Source organism: Anastrepha obliqua, chromosome 3 (assembly GCF_027943255.1).
Source record: "Anastrepha obliqua isolate idAnaObli1 chromosome 3, idAnaObli1_1.0, whole genome shotgun sequence".
Taxonomy (NCBI): domain Eukaryota; kingdom Metazoa; phylum Arthropoda; class Insecta; order Diptera; family Tephritidae; genus Anastrepha; species Anastrepha obliqua.
This window is the reverse complement of record NC_072894.1, coordinates 5188307-5207276: the sequence shown is the minus strand read 5'-3', so window position 1 is coordinate 5207276 and position 18970 is coordinate 5188307. Positions and strand designations below refer to the sequence as shown.

Sequence of the window (18970 nt, the reverse complement as noted above, 5' to 3'; positions counted from 1 at the left end):
GGAGTCAGCCAGGAACGAAGAGCCGGCTGCCATGGTAAAGCGCCTGAATATGAAGGTGCCCCGCACAATACTAATCACCTATACACATGCCTCCCTTAAACTCACTCACCTAACACCCCTCTTCCGCCGGACCCAACCTGTCGAAACAGCACGTTTCCTGGGTTTTACCGTTAGAAGAGTAAGCTCATGACGATTGGTGACTACGCCGCACTGGCAAGACCTGTTACAACAAGATCAATCAAACTTCCTAACGAATACACAAACAATGACGTGGTATTTTCTTACAAACAGGCAAGTTACCTATTTTTGAGAAGTTCGCAAAAATAGCGGTCAGAAAATGGCGTAGCGAATCCACCTACAGAATCGCCAGCCAATTGGGGCTTTCACTCAATGTTAAACGTGTAGGTTCCCTGTTTGGGTAAAATAGACAGAGTCTTAGCGCACTAATTTATGTTACAATGCGGCGCTGTCTAATTGACAGACACGCCCAGGGGCAACACCCGCAAACACATGAAGGTGTCTAGTTGAAAAGGAGGGAGATTCGATTTCGCTCCTTCTGTGCCGCTCTCCTGCTCAGTCTATACGAAGATTCGCCATTCTAGGTGAAAAATTCTTTAACAAGTTGAGACATCTAAACCCTGTAGAAATCAGAGATCTTCTAAAGTTCTTGATCACCACACATTTATTTTAGCAGAGATCAGGACAAACTCTCCATGCGGAATCACAATAGGCTACGAGCCTAAGTGTGTCCTATGGGACACTATGGGAACGCTACACTCTAACCGTTACATTCTAACCTAACCTCCAGCCGCTTAGCTCAGAATACGTCTCCTTTTATACATTTTGGGCAACACAAAACTTTTTTTGAAAGCAATTTTTTAATATTTCAAAATTTTCAAGCCCAAAGCGATCTTCCATTTCGTACCGCAATGATGTGATGCTGGGTGTCTGCAGTGCCAAAATAGCATCTGATTCAAAAAGAAACTAGCCAATGATCCACCTAAGCCATTTGTGTAGAAACTGGTTTCAAGAGTATACATTTGAATTCGATAAATTCTTTTTAACAAAAGTAAATTTTCTTTGACTTGCAGTTGACTTGTATTATTCAGTTGACGGTGATAGCTGCAGTGTATCGTAAATAAATTTAGATTATAAAATTTATGGATTATTTCCCAGCTGTGAGAGCAAAAAACGAAACTTATTTCAAATGAAATTCTACTAATTCCGCTTAAAACAGTGGCTCAAAAAAATAGTTAAATTTCTATGAGGCTTAGTAGCTTAGGGGCTTTTAAGCTGCCGTGCTTAGAGCTTTTCATTCTTCCGTTGGGGCTTATAAACTAGGGAAATCCATTAGAATTGAACTTTTGTTTCTCTATGTTTGGCTCACTAATATCATAAAACACGTATTTGTGTAGGTGTGGAACTCAATCTAAACAAATCAATTAATAGATCTCTCTTCCTATGTGTGACTAATACCAACGAGTTGATGGCAATGAAAATCATTTGTTTGGCGTGGCGTGTACTGTTTACAATTACATACAACTAAAAACCCCTTTACGTTTTGCATACATTTTTATTAACAAGCGAATAAACAACAACAATAACCACAACAATAAGAACAACAATACATTTAGAAAAACAAAAACCAAAACGACTGGCCTGCTCGCCAACACTGATCAATTTCGGACAAATCTGACCACTTTCGTTTGTTTGTTTTGATTTGTTGATTTGTGGGCATCTCAGTGTAGTTAACCAAGCTTTTCTAGTTAATTTAACAGATATGTAGATTAGTTAATGTTTTGTTGATAATGACGATGATGATGATGACGGCGACGATGATGAAATTTCGAATTGTGGCTAGCGTGATTGATTAAAAAAATTTCTGTTGGCATGCTTGATAGATTTTCCTTTACCAACCAAATACAAATAAACGTTTTTTATTATGATTATAACAAAATAAAATTTTTCTTCATTGTGCTTTGTCTTTCCGCGACGTTTGTGTTTGAGCTGATGGCCACAACGAAATTTTTAACAAATTATCAATATGCCAAATTGCAATTAAAACAAATAGTAAGTATTTCCATACAACAACAACCAATAAAAACATACAAACCAAAATAATAGCAGTTTTAAATTAGCAAGCATTCGCAAATAAATAACAATATGAGTAACAAAGTTGATAGTGTCTGTAAAAAAACAAAATACTATATGATGTTTATACATTTATGCAAATATAGAAAAATATATATACATTAAAATCTATAAGTAAAAAACCACTCGCAAGTTTCTAAATGTTTTCTTTCTACTTTGAACTACATACTTTTTTTAACGTATTAGCACAATAATTTTAATTTTTTCTCCTACCTTTTATTACACCCTTTTTGTATCATATGTATGTATGTATTATGTTTTATTGCATAGTTACATAGTTGCATCGAAATAGTTTTCCGATTGAGATTAGCAAATTTATGTGTACAAAGTCTTAGTTGCTGCCTCTAGGTTTCTACCGATCTTCTCATTTCAAACGGATAGTATACAAAATTTATAAAGATATATGTGTATGTATGTTTGTACATGCAATTAAAACAAAATATGTAAATTATGAATAACATCTTCAAACAAAATTCTCTTGTAGAAAATATGTTTTGTTTTGAGTGGAATTTTCTTATATTTTACTTCTTGTTCATCTTTCATATGTTTGCTATAGTTTGTGTGGCATGTTAGAAACAGTTACGAGTATCTAAGCAAGGTTTTCTTAAAAAAACACAAAAAAAGAAACAAAGAAATCAATACATGCATCTATTCATTACATAAAAGGAATTTTTACAAATTGTGACTAACACGAGTTTTTAAATTACTAAACGTCTTAAGCACAGATTTCGCGTTATATTTTGTTTTAATGCACATACATATAGTATGTAGGTACATTTCGACTCTGAGAAATATTTCACATTCGTATACAACACAGAATTCGGTACACCGACAAAAATCAGTTGTCTCAAAAACAAATAAGTAAAATAATAAAGTTCTGATTTTCGAAAAAAAAATCATTTACAAATTGAAGCAAAACTAAGGCTCTGTTGGTCTTCCTGATCGATGTGAGTCGGAGAGATCGAAATTACCGAATCTGAACTTAGAAAACCGCCGAGCATCTACGGCACTCGGGTAAACATCGCGAATGTTTTTGTTGCATAACTACCCTTGTGGTTCCAAGATAGAAACGGGAGTCAGGGCAAGGATTTTCTTTAAATCAGCCAAAATATCTATCACCTTTAAACTGCCGAATACTGCTAGTGTTTTTCAAGCAGAAGTTTTTGCGATCTTGCAGGCATGCAAAATGCTTAGGGAACGCGGGAGCTATTAACACAGCGGCGATAAAGGCTCTCACGCTGCCATGGTGCAGAACGAAATTAGTAAACTCCTGTAAGGAGGAGAACAAATCTCTTGGGTGTGCAGGTAACATTTCTCTGATCTGGGTTCCATGACATAGGAACATAGAGGGAAATGAAATCGTTGATGAGCTTGCCAGGAAGAGGACTAAATTGGCCTCAGAGACCTCTTACTCGGACATCGGAATCCCCCTGACAGTTGTTAAAGGGGAATTGCACAAATTATTTCTCAGGAAAGCGCAGAAAAGATGGAGCTCCATTTCTTCATGTGCTATTTCGAAAACCCTTTGGCCCCAATACGATATACGAAGAACTCCGAACTCCTCGTCATTCAATTCCCAAACTCGTAGCTTTGTTTACCGGTCACTGAACGATCGGCACAGACGCGGAAAAACTAATGTTATCATTTAACCCCCATTGCAGAAGCTGTGGGGACCTTTCAGAGAAGGAAACTGTTGAGCACTTTCTCTGCAAATGTCCGGGTTTGGCAGCTAGACGATTAAGGTCACTGGGCGCTCCTTTCTTCGACAGCCTGAGGCAGTGTGCCAACCTAAGTTCCATCAAGCTCTGGCTGGCTGTAGATATCTAACTGTTGGAGGTCTCATAATGGTATCAAAACGCCGCTTTAGTGTCACTTGAGGAGTGCCAAACAGAGTGCAACGGCGGATATGGATATGAATATATTCTGGTATTTGGCTAGCCATTTCACTCAAAATAGCGAAAGAAAATTAAGAGTTGAAGTTTTCTCAACTAAACAAGTCACTATAACTTTGAAATGTCTCTCTTTGGCGCGACTTTCAATTAGGCAATGAACTCATAAACTAAGAGCATTGGGATGCGAAGAAACGACATTACTTTTCGGTCCCCTTAATATAATAATCGGCCCTTTCGGCGCTTATCATTTTCAACGTCGTGGCATTTTTCCTTCCATGGCGATACTTTTAAATATACCTAAGGCCTCTTCTATTCGCCTAACTTGACGAAAAATGTGCATGTGAAAGCAAGAACAGAGTTATCGAGCAAGATTCGCCGCTAGAGAGTACTTTTTATGTAGCTCATAAAACTGGTATAACTCACTATTTTACGAATAAATGTAATTTTAGGCAGCTCTATTCCAGCAATGTAATTCCCGCTGAGATATGTTCATTTATACCAGTTGCTTTATCTATTCGCCACTTGCTAACGCTTGGCGAAAATAAGAGACCTATATTTGCATAATAGCAAACCAAAAAACAATCAGCTGATTTGCCTTCTAACTGTGTTTGCAGGTTATTGCAATTTTGTGTTCATTGGCTTTGTTGGTCATTCAGGCCCAATGGGACTTTATACTCAGTTCAATTTTCTCGGCGAACTTCCTGTACAACCAGTTTTTTTCGTATACCCACGCACCTTATATCAAACCGGTAGCAAATGTCGATGTGAAAGATATGTAAATGTTAGCTTTCTCAATAAGTTCGATTAGGATTATGTATGGAGTTCAAGAAAATCTTCAGAATATATAGAAACTTAAGAGCGAAATATCGTTGACATCAATAACGGTTTTTGAATATTCTGCAATTAAGGCCAACTCGCATTTCTTCTAAACTTTCCATATATATAAATTTAACTCACAATATAACACTCACGTGTTCGTACGTATGGGCTCGCAGCTTTCAAAAACAAAATCCGTTCACTTTCATATTCCTTGTTTCGAAAATTTATTGCAATACACCATTAAGTAATATTTAAATAAAAGCAAATCACCAAAATCACACATGCATACATACATACATATATACATACACAGATTATACACTCACAATAAATACGACCACAGCTTCTAAATGAATGCAAATATGTTCGACCCGTTTGTTTTCTTTTGTACCGCGGTTTCCATGGCGTCTGGGAAAGACTTAACACATTCTATCTATGTACCTACAATTCTTTTGCTGCACCTATTAGCTGTTAGTGTCTATAACTATAAAAAATAGCTTATTTTTTTTTTGTAACTAACACAAAATCATTTTATGTTGTCATTTGTGCCTTTTGCTATCTCTCAAGCCAAAGGGGTAACTGTGTCAATTTACTCTTACATTTCATTCAACTTTCTTCGCTGGTGATAAGTTCTATATAATAAGTACTCGTAAAACACTTGTTTCCCTATTCTCTGGCATGTTAAGCATACAAGCAACTGGTGAATATTTCTTCTTGAAACCAAAACTAAGCTTTTAAAACTCATTTGTGTAAATATTCATAAAAATATTATCATACCAATCCATCGAGTCAGCAAGAAAATTAACGAAGTATTTTTATTCTCTTCCCTCTTAAAAAAACACAAAAACAAATCTGTAATAAATCTCGTCGTTAATTTTATCCGCGCTGTTGACCTTCGACTTTGTTGCTCTTCAGTATCAAGCGGCCATCAACTCATCAGTGCATTCCACGCCGTCAAAGTCGTTTATTAGTTCGAACAATTCGCCGCAGTCGACAATTTCATTGTCGTCGTCCTCGCGACAGAATAGTCCGAAAAATTCAATTAGCAAAACTAGGTCTACCAGCAGTATTACTAATCTATTGCACAATATTTCATCTTCCAATATCTCATCGCCGCAATTGTCCGCCAATTTGCCGCCGCATGCGTATGCGCTACAACAGAAACAGCGTAGTTTCCTCACGTTTGGCTTTGGTGCTGGTGGCTCGGGACCGACACGTCGTGAGTCGCACATAAATGTGAATGTGACGCCAACGTCGCACGAGGCGACCAGCGACACACCGGAAATACGTAAATATAAGAAACGCTTCAACTCGGAGATTCTATGTGCGGCTTTATGGGGTGTCAACCTATTGATTGGCACCGAAAATGGCCTAATGTTGCTGGATCGCTCTGGACAAGGAAAAGTATGTGGTAGAAAGTTTTTAAAAAAACATATACCAATTTTTTAAGTCATTATTTAATTGTACATCTTTGCTGTGTGTTGCTTTCAGGTGTATCAGTTGATCTCGCGCCGTCGTTTCCAGCAAATGGAGGTGCTAGAAGGTCAAAATATCTTAGTTACCATATCTGGAAAGAAGAATCGTGTGCGCGTTTACTATTTGTCATGGCTGAAATCGAAAATCCTACGGACTGATGGACTTTCTGATGTAAGTAAAACTAAATTGCGCCCAAAATGGAACCTTTTGGTTGAGTTTTATAATTTTCCCTTCTGCAGCAAGTGGAGCGTCGCAATGGCTGGATAAATGTTGGTGATTTACAAGGTGCTGTACATTTTAAGATTGTGAAATACGAAAGGATTAAGTTCCTAGTGATCGCATTAAAAGACTCAATTGAAATTTATGCATGGGCCCCCAAGCCATACCACAAATTTATGGCATTTAAGGTAATGTTGACCGATAGTCGATGGTATCATGACATGAGTTGACGATGTTTTTGCGCTTTCTTAGAATTTTGGCGATTTGGAACATCGTCCGCTTTTAGTAGATCTCACCATAGAGGATCAGTCACGTCTTAAAGTGATTTATGGTTCTGCAGAGGGTTTCCACGCGGTCGACTTGGACTCCGCTGAAGTATACGATATTTATCTTCCTAAACATGTAAGTGCATGTGCCTTTTTATGCAATATTTTGTTTATAGATTTCTGTTTCTCTTCCATATACAGACTCATGATGCAATCATTCCGCATTGTATAGTGGCGCTTCCGAATTCGAATGGCATGCAACTTTTGCTCTGTTACGATAACGAAGGTGTCTATGTAAATACGGTTGGACGAGTTTCCAAGAATATTGTCTTGCAGGTATATTGTCGCAAATTCAGTAATTTGTTTATTCGTTAATTGTTAATTGTGTTATCGGTGCGCTTTTGCAGTGGGGTGAAATGCCGACATCCGTGGCCTACATCGGCACTGGACAAATCATGGGCTGGGGTAACAAAGCAATAGAAGTAAGAATCGAATGTCTTAAATCGGACCAAAAGTATCGTCTATATGTATAAATATTTGTTTTTGTGCAGATTCGTTCGGTGGAAAGTGGTCATTTGGATGGCGTGTTTATGCACAAAAAAGCTCAGCGCTTGAAATTCCTGTGCGAGCGTAATGACAAGGTGTTCTTTAGCAGTGCCAAAGGTGCTTCATCGTGTCAAATATATTTTATGACACTCAACAAGCCAGGCATGGCCAATTGGTAATCAGTCAGCGAATTCATGGAATTCGAAGTGATAAATGCGCAACGTAGCAACGTACGATTATAATGAGCGTAGAAAATATTGAAACGAAACAAATAGAAATGCTGATTGATTACGACGCAATCGACGACAGTTTGTTTCTCGTAATTATAAGTGAATTTTAAATTAAAGTATATTATAAACCCAATAACGAGAGATAAAAAACAAAAAAAAAAAACAAAAATAGAATACAAAAAATAAAACGCTAAGTTGCTGCTTGATACTGCTGAAAACCCGTATTACATTAAGCATTAGCAGACTTACGATACAAAGAAGAAGAAGAAGAAGCAATGAAATGGAATATCAGCCATTTAATTTGAGATATATATACCGACACACGAATGAGAATCAAATTGAGAGTTTTGTACCCTAGAACGGTACTAAAGTATATCTAAAAATATGTTGATGCGGGATACACAAAATTGAATTTGCACAGGCAGAGAAGCAATAGTGAATCGAGTTGAAAACATGAGTTTAAATTAATGTTATTACTTAGTTGTGTTATTGATAATTTATATAGAAAAAGAAATTGAAGGAAAATTCAGTTGAAACAAAGCATAGACATCGTAGACAGACGAAATTTCCATATACATACTTATGCACAGCTACACTCACTTCCCTTGCGGGCATATATTTCGGATTTAAAGTTACAAAAAATTGTTATGACTCCTAATTTTATTAGGCCTTTGATGAGAGGAGTTCACGAATTGAAAAATGAATATTAATTTTGAGCTTCCGTTAGGGCAACAGTTGCATTCGAAAGCATTCTCTTTTTACTATCGAATCTAAAGTTGAGAAAATCTGTTATGACTCCTAATTTCATTAGGCCTTTGACGAGAGGAGTTCACGAATTGAAAAGTAAATATTAATTTTGGGCTTCCGTTACGTCAACAGTTGCATTCCAATGCATTCTCTTTTTACTATCGAATTTAATGCTAAAAAAATAAGTTATGACTCCTAATTTCATTAGACCTTTTGAGTAGAGCAGTTTACGAATTGAAAAATGAATATTAATTTTGTGCTTCCGACATCTCAATAGTTGCATTCCAATGCATTCTCTCTTTACTGTCGTTTTAAATTTTTGTAATATTTGCATGAGTAAGTAAACTTTAAATTCGAATTTTATGTTCGCAGACGTTGTGGCTCATTTTAAGTGTGGGCAACTGCTTGTGTATAAAATTTTTTGAAAGTCGTCTATTTACATTTCATTACGATGTAGATCATTATTTAACAATTTCCGTTGGAACTTTTTGCTGCATTTCACTGCACCAACGTCTCTTATCTTTGCCAAATCTGATTTAAGAGATTCGGTAATTCGATCAATCTGATTTTTGCTAAAACAAATCGTATGTGAGCTTTACTCACAATGAGTGCCAACTTTTTTATTTGATCAAATAGTTTGTATTTGACTTAATTTCTTTATAAGTAAACTTTCGAAAACTGCAAAATATTAACTTTAACGGTGTGTTTTAACATTAATTGAAGGAATGCCTGCGCGTAAATGCACATAAATTGATAATTTGGCAACAAATTTCGAGTAATATTCTAGCTTTTATACTTGGGTGCTCGTTTTGTGCTGTGAAAGCGCACATTTTACATTTGGAGAGCTCAACTTGTAACGTTTCAATTGCAAATGCGACTTGCCTTGGGTCGCTGCAATCGGCGCTAGCTCCACTTATATTTGCTATTTCTTCTATTTTTTTTTTTTCTTTTTTGTATTTTATATTAAAATCGTATTTTTAAGCTAAGCCAATATGTCCTTGCAATATTCAAAAGCCACAAATAACAAAAAATTATACGAAAGCTGTCGTATTATTTTTTATTTATCTTATATGCTGGAATATAATTTTTTTCGGTAATGAATTTATTACATACTATTAAATATATACACAAATACATTTACTCTTTACATAAAAAAATATGTAGTTTACATTTTGCTGGCCCAGTCGATGCGGTGCAAATGACACCCCTATCGATGCACCACCGTTTCTTGGGCTTATTTTAGTTTGTCTTAGTTTTGTTGAATGTTGTAAAATTTTTAGTTTACTCTTGTTTTTTTTTGTTTGGTTTTTTTTTTCTATAAAAATTGAATCGCCATTTGTAAAAATATAAGTGATAGTACATAAATACAAATGAAAAAGTATATATATAACAAGGAATATAAAATTGAGTGGAAAAATCTTTGAAAGTGTAATGAATGCATAGAAATTGTATGGAATTCGAACTGTGCATAGGAAATAATCCATCAAGGAGTGAAGTGGGGTGTCGTTCATTGAGGAAATATTATTATAAATACATAAACATAGCGTGAAAAGAAAAGAAATTTAAAAGAAAATTAAGAGATTCATATAGCCAGATAAACACACACACGCGCACCCACACACAAATAGACACATTTAAACAAAAATAAACATTGAAAGTAAATAATTTATATGAAATAAACAAAAGAAAGCTGTTTATATACATACATAAGAATACTAAACGGCCTAGTTAAGCATTTTTTACTGAACTTTTTATAAGGAGTCTTGAAGAGGGCTCTCGCGATAAAAACAAATGCATACACTCACACAAATGAATTAAAAATTTAATACATATACATATATGTATGTAGATATGTATATGCGTTGGCGGTGTATTAATTAAAAAAGAAAGCAAAGCAACAAATTAAGAGTTAACACATGCAATCATAAAAAATCAAATAAGAAAAAGGATCTGCAAGAGTTGAATTTTGTAATTTTTGTTTGTAATGTGTTTTTGGTTTTTCTTTTTTCTCTTTCAATGATCGCTGCAATAAATGATAGATAAATGTGTTCGTACTTCACCTCACTCTCTTACAGGTCCCCTAAATGAATGTCGAGTACAACATTTTCAATGTACACTTAAATACGCATCTAATTTGTAGCTCGATTAGCAGAGAATGGAAAGTCAGTCTAACCAATCGTCATTTTATGGCCGATTGTTTTTACTTTTTTTAAATGCTGATTATTCCTATTACGGCGCTTATGTAAAATGCTGATTTACTAAATTTTCTCTTGTCGACGTACAAAGTTGGATCTTCACATTAAGGTGGCCAAGTCAATTTTTATGTATTTGTATGTGTGCAACACTTGATAATCTTTGTTTTTTAGCTGAAACATTTTCAAATACAATATTTGCAGATTTCTAATTAGCTGTTTTTGCTTTTTCGTGTTTTTAATAAAGTCAACAAAAGTTAATAAAAATTTATAAATTTTAAGAAGCATTGGAAGTTACTTCAATCGATGTATAATTGTTTGTTTGTTCGTTTAACGCATAAGTTATTATTATTATTAATATTTGGATTTGTGTTATTTGGCGTATTGATAAAGTCTACTGTATACCCTTAAAATGCCAATCCCTACCCTATGAATCCCTTCTTCTTCATTTTCCCTATTGATATATTATTTGTCTGTTTAAATTGATAGACCGATATTGATTTGAACAGTTTATCGTCTTATCAGTAACCTGTAAAGCGCATATATCTTTAATATTAATTGAAATAAATATGAAATATATATATATATAATCTCAAACTTAAAATGGCAAAAATAAAAAATTGTGTATTTTTTCTAGTGCGTTAACTTTACCAAATGCTACTTACAGACGACGACTGCTTTAGCTGGATTATTCTGTTGAACGAAAATTCAAAAATTGCACACAATAAAACGAAATAACATTCAGATTTTTTACACAATGTTAATTTTCTTAAAAAAAAACTTTAATTTTTCAAATAACTGCTATAATTGTTGCTTGATAGCTTTTTCCCTAATCCACTCATTTATTCTTTAGTTGGAACATACATACATACATATGTACATGCATACGTCGTCAGTATAGGATCACACATTAGTCTTGTTCATGTGAAAATTATCCAGTAACTTAGTTCCACAGAATTTGCTCTCAAAGAGAAAAATATCATTAAAAAACATGAACGCAAAACCAGTAACAATTTACAAGTTTTGTGCACAGCTGTTTAAGTTGCAATCGCAAAAAGTTAACATATTTTTAGTTAAGCTACCTCGTATTCAATTAGAAAAAAATAAACAAAATATAGAGCTTAGCGTCACATGATTTTATTTGGTCCACAATAATTTGTTCTATTTATCATCGCTGCAGATGAACAGCATTCCATTTGCAATTTTATTGTTGTGACAATCACAGCTTTCTTCATATTTTCCTTGCTTCCATCTATGCATGAATGTATATACATACATTAGAGTGGGCCGAAAAAAATTTTTTTTAGGATCGAATTCTAATAGTGCGGAAAAGTTGCATAATAATAATAATAAAGTGTGTGCCAAATTTCAACCCAATCGAACGATATCTTCTGTCGCCAGCAGAGGCCTCAAATATTGAAAAGTTTTTTTCGGCCCAGTCTAATGTACATTTATATACCGCAAAATAAGTTAATAAACAAGAAGCGCAAGCATTAAACTCGAAATACTCGTATAACTTCAGTGCTTTCAATTTGTGTATCGGAAATTGCAGCAACGGTGGCTGGAAGCTGTGGTTAGAAGTACACCTCTATATCATTGGCCGATTTAATATATGACTTCAACAAGCTTTGTAACTTTTATCTAAATTATATTTACTTACATTATCCATGTTAATCACCATTTTTATTTAAATTTGCAATTTTGACTCAATTCGCAAATTTCAATTCGTATTTATTTTTAATTTGCGATCAGCTATTTTTCTCACTTGCAAATTCTTACAAGTAAAAATGTATCTTATAAAAACTTGCAACCTCCCTGAGTTTTTTGGATGCATCAACACCAAAACTTGATAATTTTAATTTGTTGTTACAAATTATCTGCTTCATGAACTACACAGGTCTGCAAAAAAATGGGTTCGGAATGTTCTATAAAAGTGTAGTGTCATTTCCGAAGTAATTTTTTGCGTAGAATCCGAATCCGAGGTTTAAATTGCTCTATCACGTCAGGACTTTGAGATATCCTAACCTAAAAGTGCAAAAAACGCTGTTTTTGCCCATTTTTGTAGCTACGAAGATTTTGCTCTTCATAAAAAAGTAGACGTAGTATTTTAAAGTATAAGTCTTCCTCTTCTAAATGCCGTTGAGTTTGCTCAAATATCTTAATTTTTCACTGAGATATCGCATTTTGAAGTCTCCATGCTATTTTTTTTGTGCGACTATGTAATCGACCGTATCACGTCTCATGTTATCTCAATGGATTTTCGAATATCGAAAAATTCACAAACATGGTGTAATTTATTAACTTTTCTCTAGAACCATCTCATCAATATGCCTTAACTCATATTTTACATATTTTAGTGCGTTTTCGTTTCCTTGCATGATATGTTAAATGGATTTATTAATTTTTATTTAATACATAAAAGCTGTGTTCCTTTTGCTACCGATCGTTAAAAGAACACGAGAAAGTTTAGCGAATTACGTGGAAAACAACAACACGAAATATCGTCCTTGAGCAATAATGGTCCTTGAGTAGATATTGTAGCTGGTTTGAATTGCAAGCGTATGAGCGCGTTCCGAAAGCCGCTACTTTATTTTCCGCAATTTTGACAACCGGATGTCGTCAGCGGTGTAGATGAACAAGCAAAAGGTCTAGAAATTACTGGTTTGTAAATATTCCGTGAAGTACTCGAATGAAAATAAGATTTGAACTGCGACCTCATGACCTTTTATGTCCTCTACTCATCACAGAAGGTGTCCTGGAGTCTGCGGGTGTATGCCTCGGTAATATTATGAATGTAAGATTTGTGATTTTTAAATGAAACAAACTAATAAAAATAAAGTGCCACGTTTTAAATTATGAAGTCACGAATTATAAAAATACCTACAAATGCAGCGTGTTTGCATTTTTTGATGATGATAGAAAGAAAGTGTATGCCAAAAGTATTTGGCACCCCATTAATTACTAAATTTTTTGTTTTTTAAAGTGAGGTAATGATCTTTTATTAATAAATCAGTATGAATTGAAGCATTTTTCAGGGCTGTTGCTATGCTGTGTTCCTTTATCTTACGTTACAAAATAACCCACATGTACTTTTAGGGCTTGCATCCTTTTAAATCTGTTTCTAGAAGTCGTCTTCTAGCTATTTCGGCACTAATGGATTTTCCAATTTCTTCCGACAGGTCAGCTGCAAAGGCAGAAGAGGTCTTTTTACTTTTCTTTAAAGACTCGCTTATAAGCTTTCAGTCTTCCCCTACACTAGTGAGGTGTTTTCTTCCACTGTGCACCGTAAACATCCAATCAAGTTGGCAGTTTGCCAATCTCTTTTAGAGTTGTTAATATTGCAATAAAGATTATTCACACATTGACTACAAAATTTATAATCCCAAAATATTTTAAATATACCTTTAAAAATTCAACTGTTTAGTATTCACGCACCAAATGTGCCCATAATTTAATTTATTGTTGCAATGAAAAGTTAAACACACCAGTGACACATTTACAAAAAACAGCTGCCACATTTGAATTACTTGTATTTTAGTGGGGTGCCTAATATTTTTGCCCAAGGCTGTAAGTGTATATAAATTCTTGTGTTTGGCAATTTCAATTTTATTGGGAAGGCAATGATTTCGATTTCAATGGAATGGTTTGGGAAAATGCTATCCTGTGACACCAAAAGTAAGTACTTAAGTGTGTACATAATACTTTAAGGGGTTATGAACAGTTATAATTTTCAAGAAATCGTTATTTTTTATTTTCTTAATGTCCATGTAAAGGGTGGTTAAATTTCAAGGGCCGATGTTGAATGTGAACCACACCTAAACGTCAACGACACCGTTGGACTTTTTTCTTTGGGGTTATTTGAAAGAAAAGGTGTACGTCGATAAGCCAGCAACAATTCAAGAGCTAAAGGATGAGATAATTCGGCACTTTAACGGCATAGAACCTCATTTATGCCTCAACGTAATCGAAAATTTGGACTATAGGATGGAGGATTTTTTCGCATCGATAAATATCCTTTTTTTATAAAGAATTTAAAGTCGAAATTTTGGTAAAAAGAGGTTGTCTGTAAAGTCGGTTTACTGACGATAGTTTAACGTGATAACGTCATAAGAAAATACTGATTGAATGGTTGCATTTTTCAAAAGAAAATTTTAATTTTATTTGTTTGATAGATATTTTGTATGGATATAGAGAATGAGTTAACATTAACATAACATAACACAACATAACATAACATAACACAACATAACATATCATAACATAACATAACATGCTGTTCAAGCACGGTAACGACGCATTTTTTGGTGCGTGCAGCCGGCTGCATAGAATTATAAGACGTTGTCACGTCAAAAAACAATAATAACATTAAAACAACAAGTATTATTAACAAACTTGGTTTTATTTTAAGTTCTTCAAGTAAATCAAATTAATAATAATCAATAAGAAGGCATATGCAAATACAAATACGTGAATTTATATATGAACATATGCGCATATACATACACATAAACGCTCACTTAAGTAGGAGAGAGCAAGATGTCGAACGTTGCCGTTCGTTTGCTTTGTTTGCTTTGTCGTTCGTTCCGCGTTTTCGCTTGCAGTTCATTCAAGGTAACGGCAAATGAGCAAGGTAACGACAAATGAGCAAGGTAACGGCAATGAGCAAGGTAACGACACATTTTTTCGTGCGTGCAGCCTGAAAATCGTCACGTCAAAAATCGATTTTTTTTTTTGAGAAACCGCCATTTTGTCAAACAAATTTATTTTGCATATTCCTTCGTTTAATTACTAGATTTAACATTACTTTAACGAAACTTCTTTGGTTTTTTTAATTTCAGAGGATCCAGTTCAGAGAAATAGTGGAGAGGAGAAGAGCTCCCGGAGATCAGTTGTAGCTCCTTTCCAAATAAATATTTTTACTTATACTAAGTCTTAAAATATGTACAGTTAAACGATAACATAACATAATATGTGTACGAATTTTTAGATCAATAAATTTAAAAGTTTTCTCAGAAAAAATTCTGGGAAATTCGCTTTTTTCGGCCTTCTAACTGTATACTGTAATAACCTCTTTAAAACCTCGCTTGTCCCTTCATTATTGTCTGGTTTCACTTTCGATTGCATCCAAATTCTTTGACCCAAGCCTTATCTGGGTGCTTAGTCATAGCGACATTGCGGAAAACTCCTGATATAGCAGCTAACAAATACTCAACCCTCTCCTTCCTCCCCCCACCCTCTCCTCCCGCTCTCTCCTTTCGTTCTATCTGTTTCCTTCACTTCTTTTCCCTTGAAATGGTATCACAAAGGATGAACTAAAATTCTTCGCCCAAGTGAGCCCACTCTCTGGGTAACCATTACAACCTAACCTAACCATTCATTATTTCGCTAAGTTAGTCAATTAGTCAATTTATTAAGTAATAGTATTAAATAACGACAGGCTGTTCTGACTTTTCAAAGTGATCTTGAATATTCCTACCTTAAATATCTAGAAAGGAAGGCAGAAGATATGAGAGGAGGCCTCGTACAATGCGTGCATCCATCTTCGATACTGTTTATAAACAGGAGCCTGATCTTACGTATTATATCAGTATCAATAAAGAAACGGGTTTTATTGGATATTTGTACGAGTTTCATAATAGTTTTCCGATAAATTGCCCACTGAGCCCAAGAAATTAAAATGTTATCAGTGGAAAATTCTAAATAATGAAACTTAAATAAAGTGTTCTCCATAGCTTAAAAATTTCGAAAATAGCGCAATTCGTTCAATTGAAAAACTAACTAACTATTCGTGGCTTAGGAAAATTTGCTGTTAATGGAGTCACTGTGTAAATATTATATATGACTTTATACTGAGCTATCGATTCATCCATATCCATATGATATAAATAAACCTTTTCTAGGAAAAAATGATTGAGTAGGAAAAAAAGTTGAAAAAACAAAAACGAACCCCTTTTTTATAATAAAATTTCATATTGTAAACCTTATTTACATAACTTTTTGGAATGGCGTTATTGTGAATAACAGTAGCGAAAGGAAGTGCGCTTCGCTCACAATAAGAGACTTGTCACGTTCTTACAATTAAGTTGGCGGCATTGACTGTCAAATGTCAAATTCTTATGTTTGGCACTTTTCTTCCTCTTCCATGTTCCTTGTTTCTTATTCCTTTCCTCTTTCTTTTGTAATTTTTCTGGCTCGGTGGGTGTTTGCGTTGCAATATTATCTTCGAATATTTTAATTTCTTTAAACCATCGCCAAAAAATTTCGATCATAAAGTGAAATGAAAATGATTATATCTGTGGAGAATAAAATATTTTGTAGCTTTGTAGCGTTTTAAATATTTTTAAAGCACACGAAATTTTTGTGATGGCGACGTTTTTTTTTTTGTAGATGCACACTGCCGCGCATAGATAACTATAGCAAATAATGTTGTGATTTTTATTCTTTCTAGGTATTGAAAGCCAATAATGGGTCGTGTTATTCGTGCACAACGTAAGGGCGCTGGGTCCGTCTTCAAGGCCCATGTGAAGAGGCGTAAGGGAGCCGCTAAATTGAGGCCTCTAGATTTTTCTGAACGTAATGGATACATTCGTGGTGTGGTTAAGGTAATTTGTTTAAAGTTAAACTATATGCAATTTGTATTAAATATTCCATGTTTTGTTTGTAGGAAGTCATCCATGATCCTGGCCGTGGTGCTCCTCTGGCTGTTGTACACTTCCGTGACCCCTACCGCTACAAGGTACGCAAGGAGTTGTTTATCGCGCCTGAAGGTATGCATACCGGCCAATTCGTGTACTGTGGCCGTAAAGCTACATTGCAAATCGGCAATGTGATGCCCTTATCAGTCATGCCTGAAGGTACCATCATTTGCAACTTGGAGGAGAAAACTGGTGATCGTGGCCGTTTGGCGCGTACATCTGGTAACTACGCTACAGTAATTGCCCACAATCCCGACACCAAAAAGACCCGTGTTAAACTGCCGTCTGGCGCCAAAAAGGTGGTGCCCTCTGCCAATCGTGCTATGGTCGGTATTGTTGCCGGTGGTGGTCGTATTGATAAGCCTATCCTGAAGGCTGGTCGTGCATACCATAAGTACAAGGTGAAACGTAACAGCTGGCCCAAGGTTCGTGGTGTGGCTATGAACCCCGTTGAGCATCCTCACGGTGGTGGTAACCATCAACATATTGGTAAAGCTTCGACCGTTAAGCGTGGTACATCAGCTGGTCGCAAGGTCGGTCTTATCGCTGCCCGTCGTACCGGTAGAATACGTGGTGGCAAGGGTGATACCAAGGACAAATAAGCTGAAAGATGATCACAATGTGTGCATTGTTGTAGGGAGCAAATGTTGTAGAATTGAAGAGTTTGTGTTTATGCTGGTGAATTTAAACAAATTGGGACAGAATCACCTTTACACAGTAAAAATAAAAATAATTTTTATTCTAAAAAATTAAATATTTGTATTCTTAATGATTAGTTGGTTACAATCAATATTTCGAAGTTATTAACATTGTGTTTTGGATACGTAGTTTTGTTGTGAAAGTAACTCTTCCCATCCATTTTTGAGGATGGAGGCGATGACAATCCTGTCAGTTAACAACCAGTAATCTAAAACCGACTGTTATATATAGAAACTGAAAGGTTTTCCTTATTCAGTTAAGGAAAAACGTCTCTATGTAAGATGCTTTGATCGCAGGCTGTAGTCTCCTAGGTCGACATGCTCAAAGATTGCACGTACCTCCTTCGACAATTACAGCTGCTGTCAGACAACTTCTTTGTTAATGTCCCGCGTGGCATGCCAATAGGCTTAGATAGTTTGGCTCATCGTATTTGTATGTATGATAATGACGGCCTTTGGGATATATGTAAGTGCCAATCAGATCAATGTGTTTACTGTTAAAACAAAATTGTTCAACAAGGAGTATCAGATAAACTGCTACTGGGTATCACAATGGATCGACAACGTTCTAAATGAGTTGGGTTAGAAACCGACTTCAACCCACTGATCTATGTAGACACCTTGGCCGTATATAAATCCGAGTGACTCCAGTAACACTAATCCTACAAGGAAAAAGGTTATTATATGTGGACTTAAAAATGATTGATTATGGCTTTTTACTAATAAAAATTCAAATGTATTTATTTATTTAATTAATTAATAGTCTAAAAAATATAGTATTTCTCACAGACTATGAAAACAAATTAACGCTAAATAAATTAATCTAAGTAAAAGTAAACTTATAATTAACTAGTTTCAATTGTTATGAGTGAAAGAAAAAGATAACATTTCTTATAATTTACAGAGGAAGATTATTAGATAATACTAAGAATTTAGTTCAACAATTCATTTAGAACCAATTTGAAGTGATTCTTTGTGGAAGAGAAATCCAGGCCAGTATGATTTGAAAGCGAATTAAAATCACCCAGAGTTCTGGAAA

General features: G+C 35.0%; 2 protein-coding genes across 8 annotated transcripts in view; both read left to right on the top strand.

The window, feature by feature from the left end:
* Positions 1–11140, top strand: part of LOC129242395 (serine/threonine-protein kinase mig-15) — a 116651-nt gene extending 105511 nt beyond the window's left edge. For 6 of the 7 annotated variants that reach the window (XM_054879012.1, XM_054879011.1, XM_054879015.1 and 3 more), the window contains 7 exons: positions 5778–6266; positions 6354–6509; positions 6578–6745; positions 6810–6959; positions 7025–7159; positions 7231–7305; positions 7375–11140. In XM_054879012.1, coding sequence (XP_054734987.1) covers positions 5778–6266; positions 6354–6509; positions 6578–6745; positions 6810–6959; positions 7025–7159; positions 7231–7305; positions 7375–7548 — 1347 coding nt within the window. In that variant the 3' untranslated portion in view covers positions 7549–11140. The remainder of the gene's footprint in view (positions 1–5777; positions 6267–6353; positions 6510–6577; positions 6746–6809; positions 6960–7024; positions 7160–7230; positions 7306–7374) is intronic. The other variant, XM_054879016.1, reaches the window with a different exon arrangement.
* Positions 11141–16961: 5821 nt separating this feature from the next.
* On the top strand, positions 16962–17987 carry LOC129241707 (60S ribosomal protein L8). Its single transcript, XM_054878184.1, has 2 exons — positions 16962–17140; positions 17203–17987. The coding sequence occupies exons 1-2, from the start codon at positions 17003–17005 to the stop codon at positions 17833–17835; spliced, it is 771 nt and encodes a 256-aa protein (XP_054734159.1). The 5' UTR covers positions 16962–17002; the 3' UTR covers positions 17836–17987.
* Positions 17988–18970: the final 983 nt, after the last annotated feature.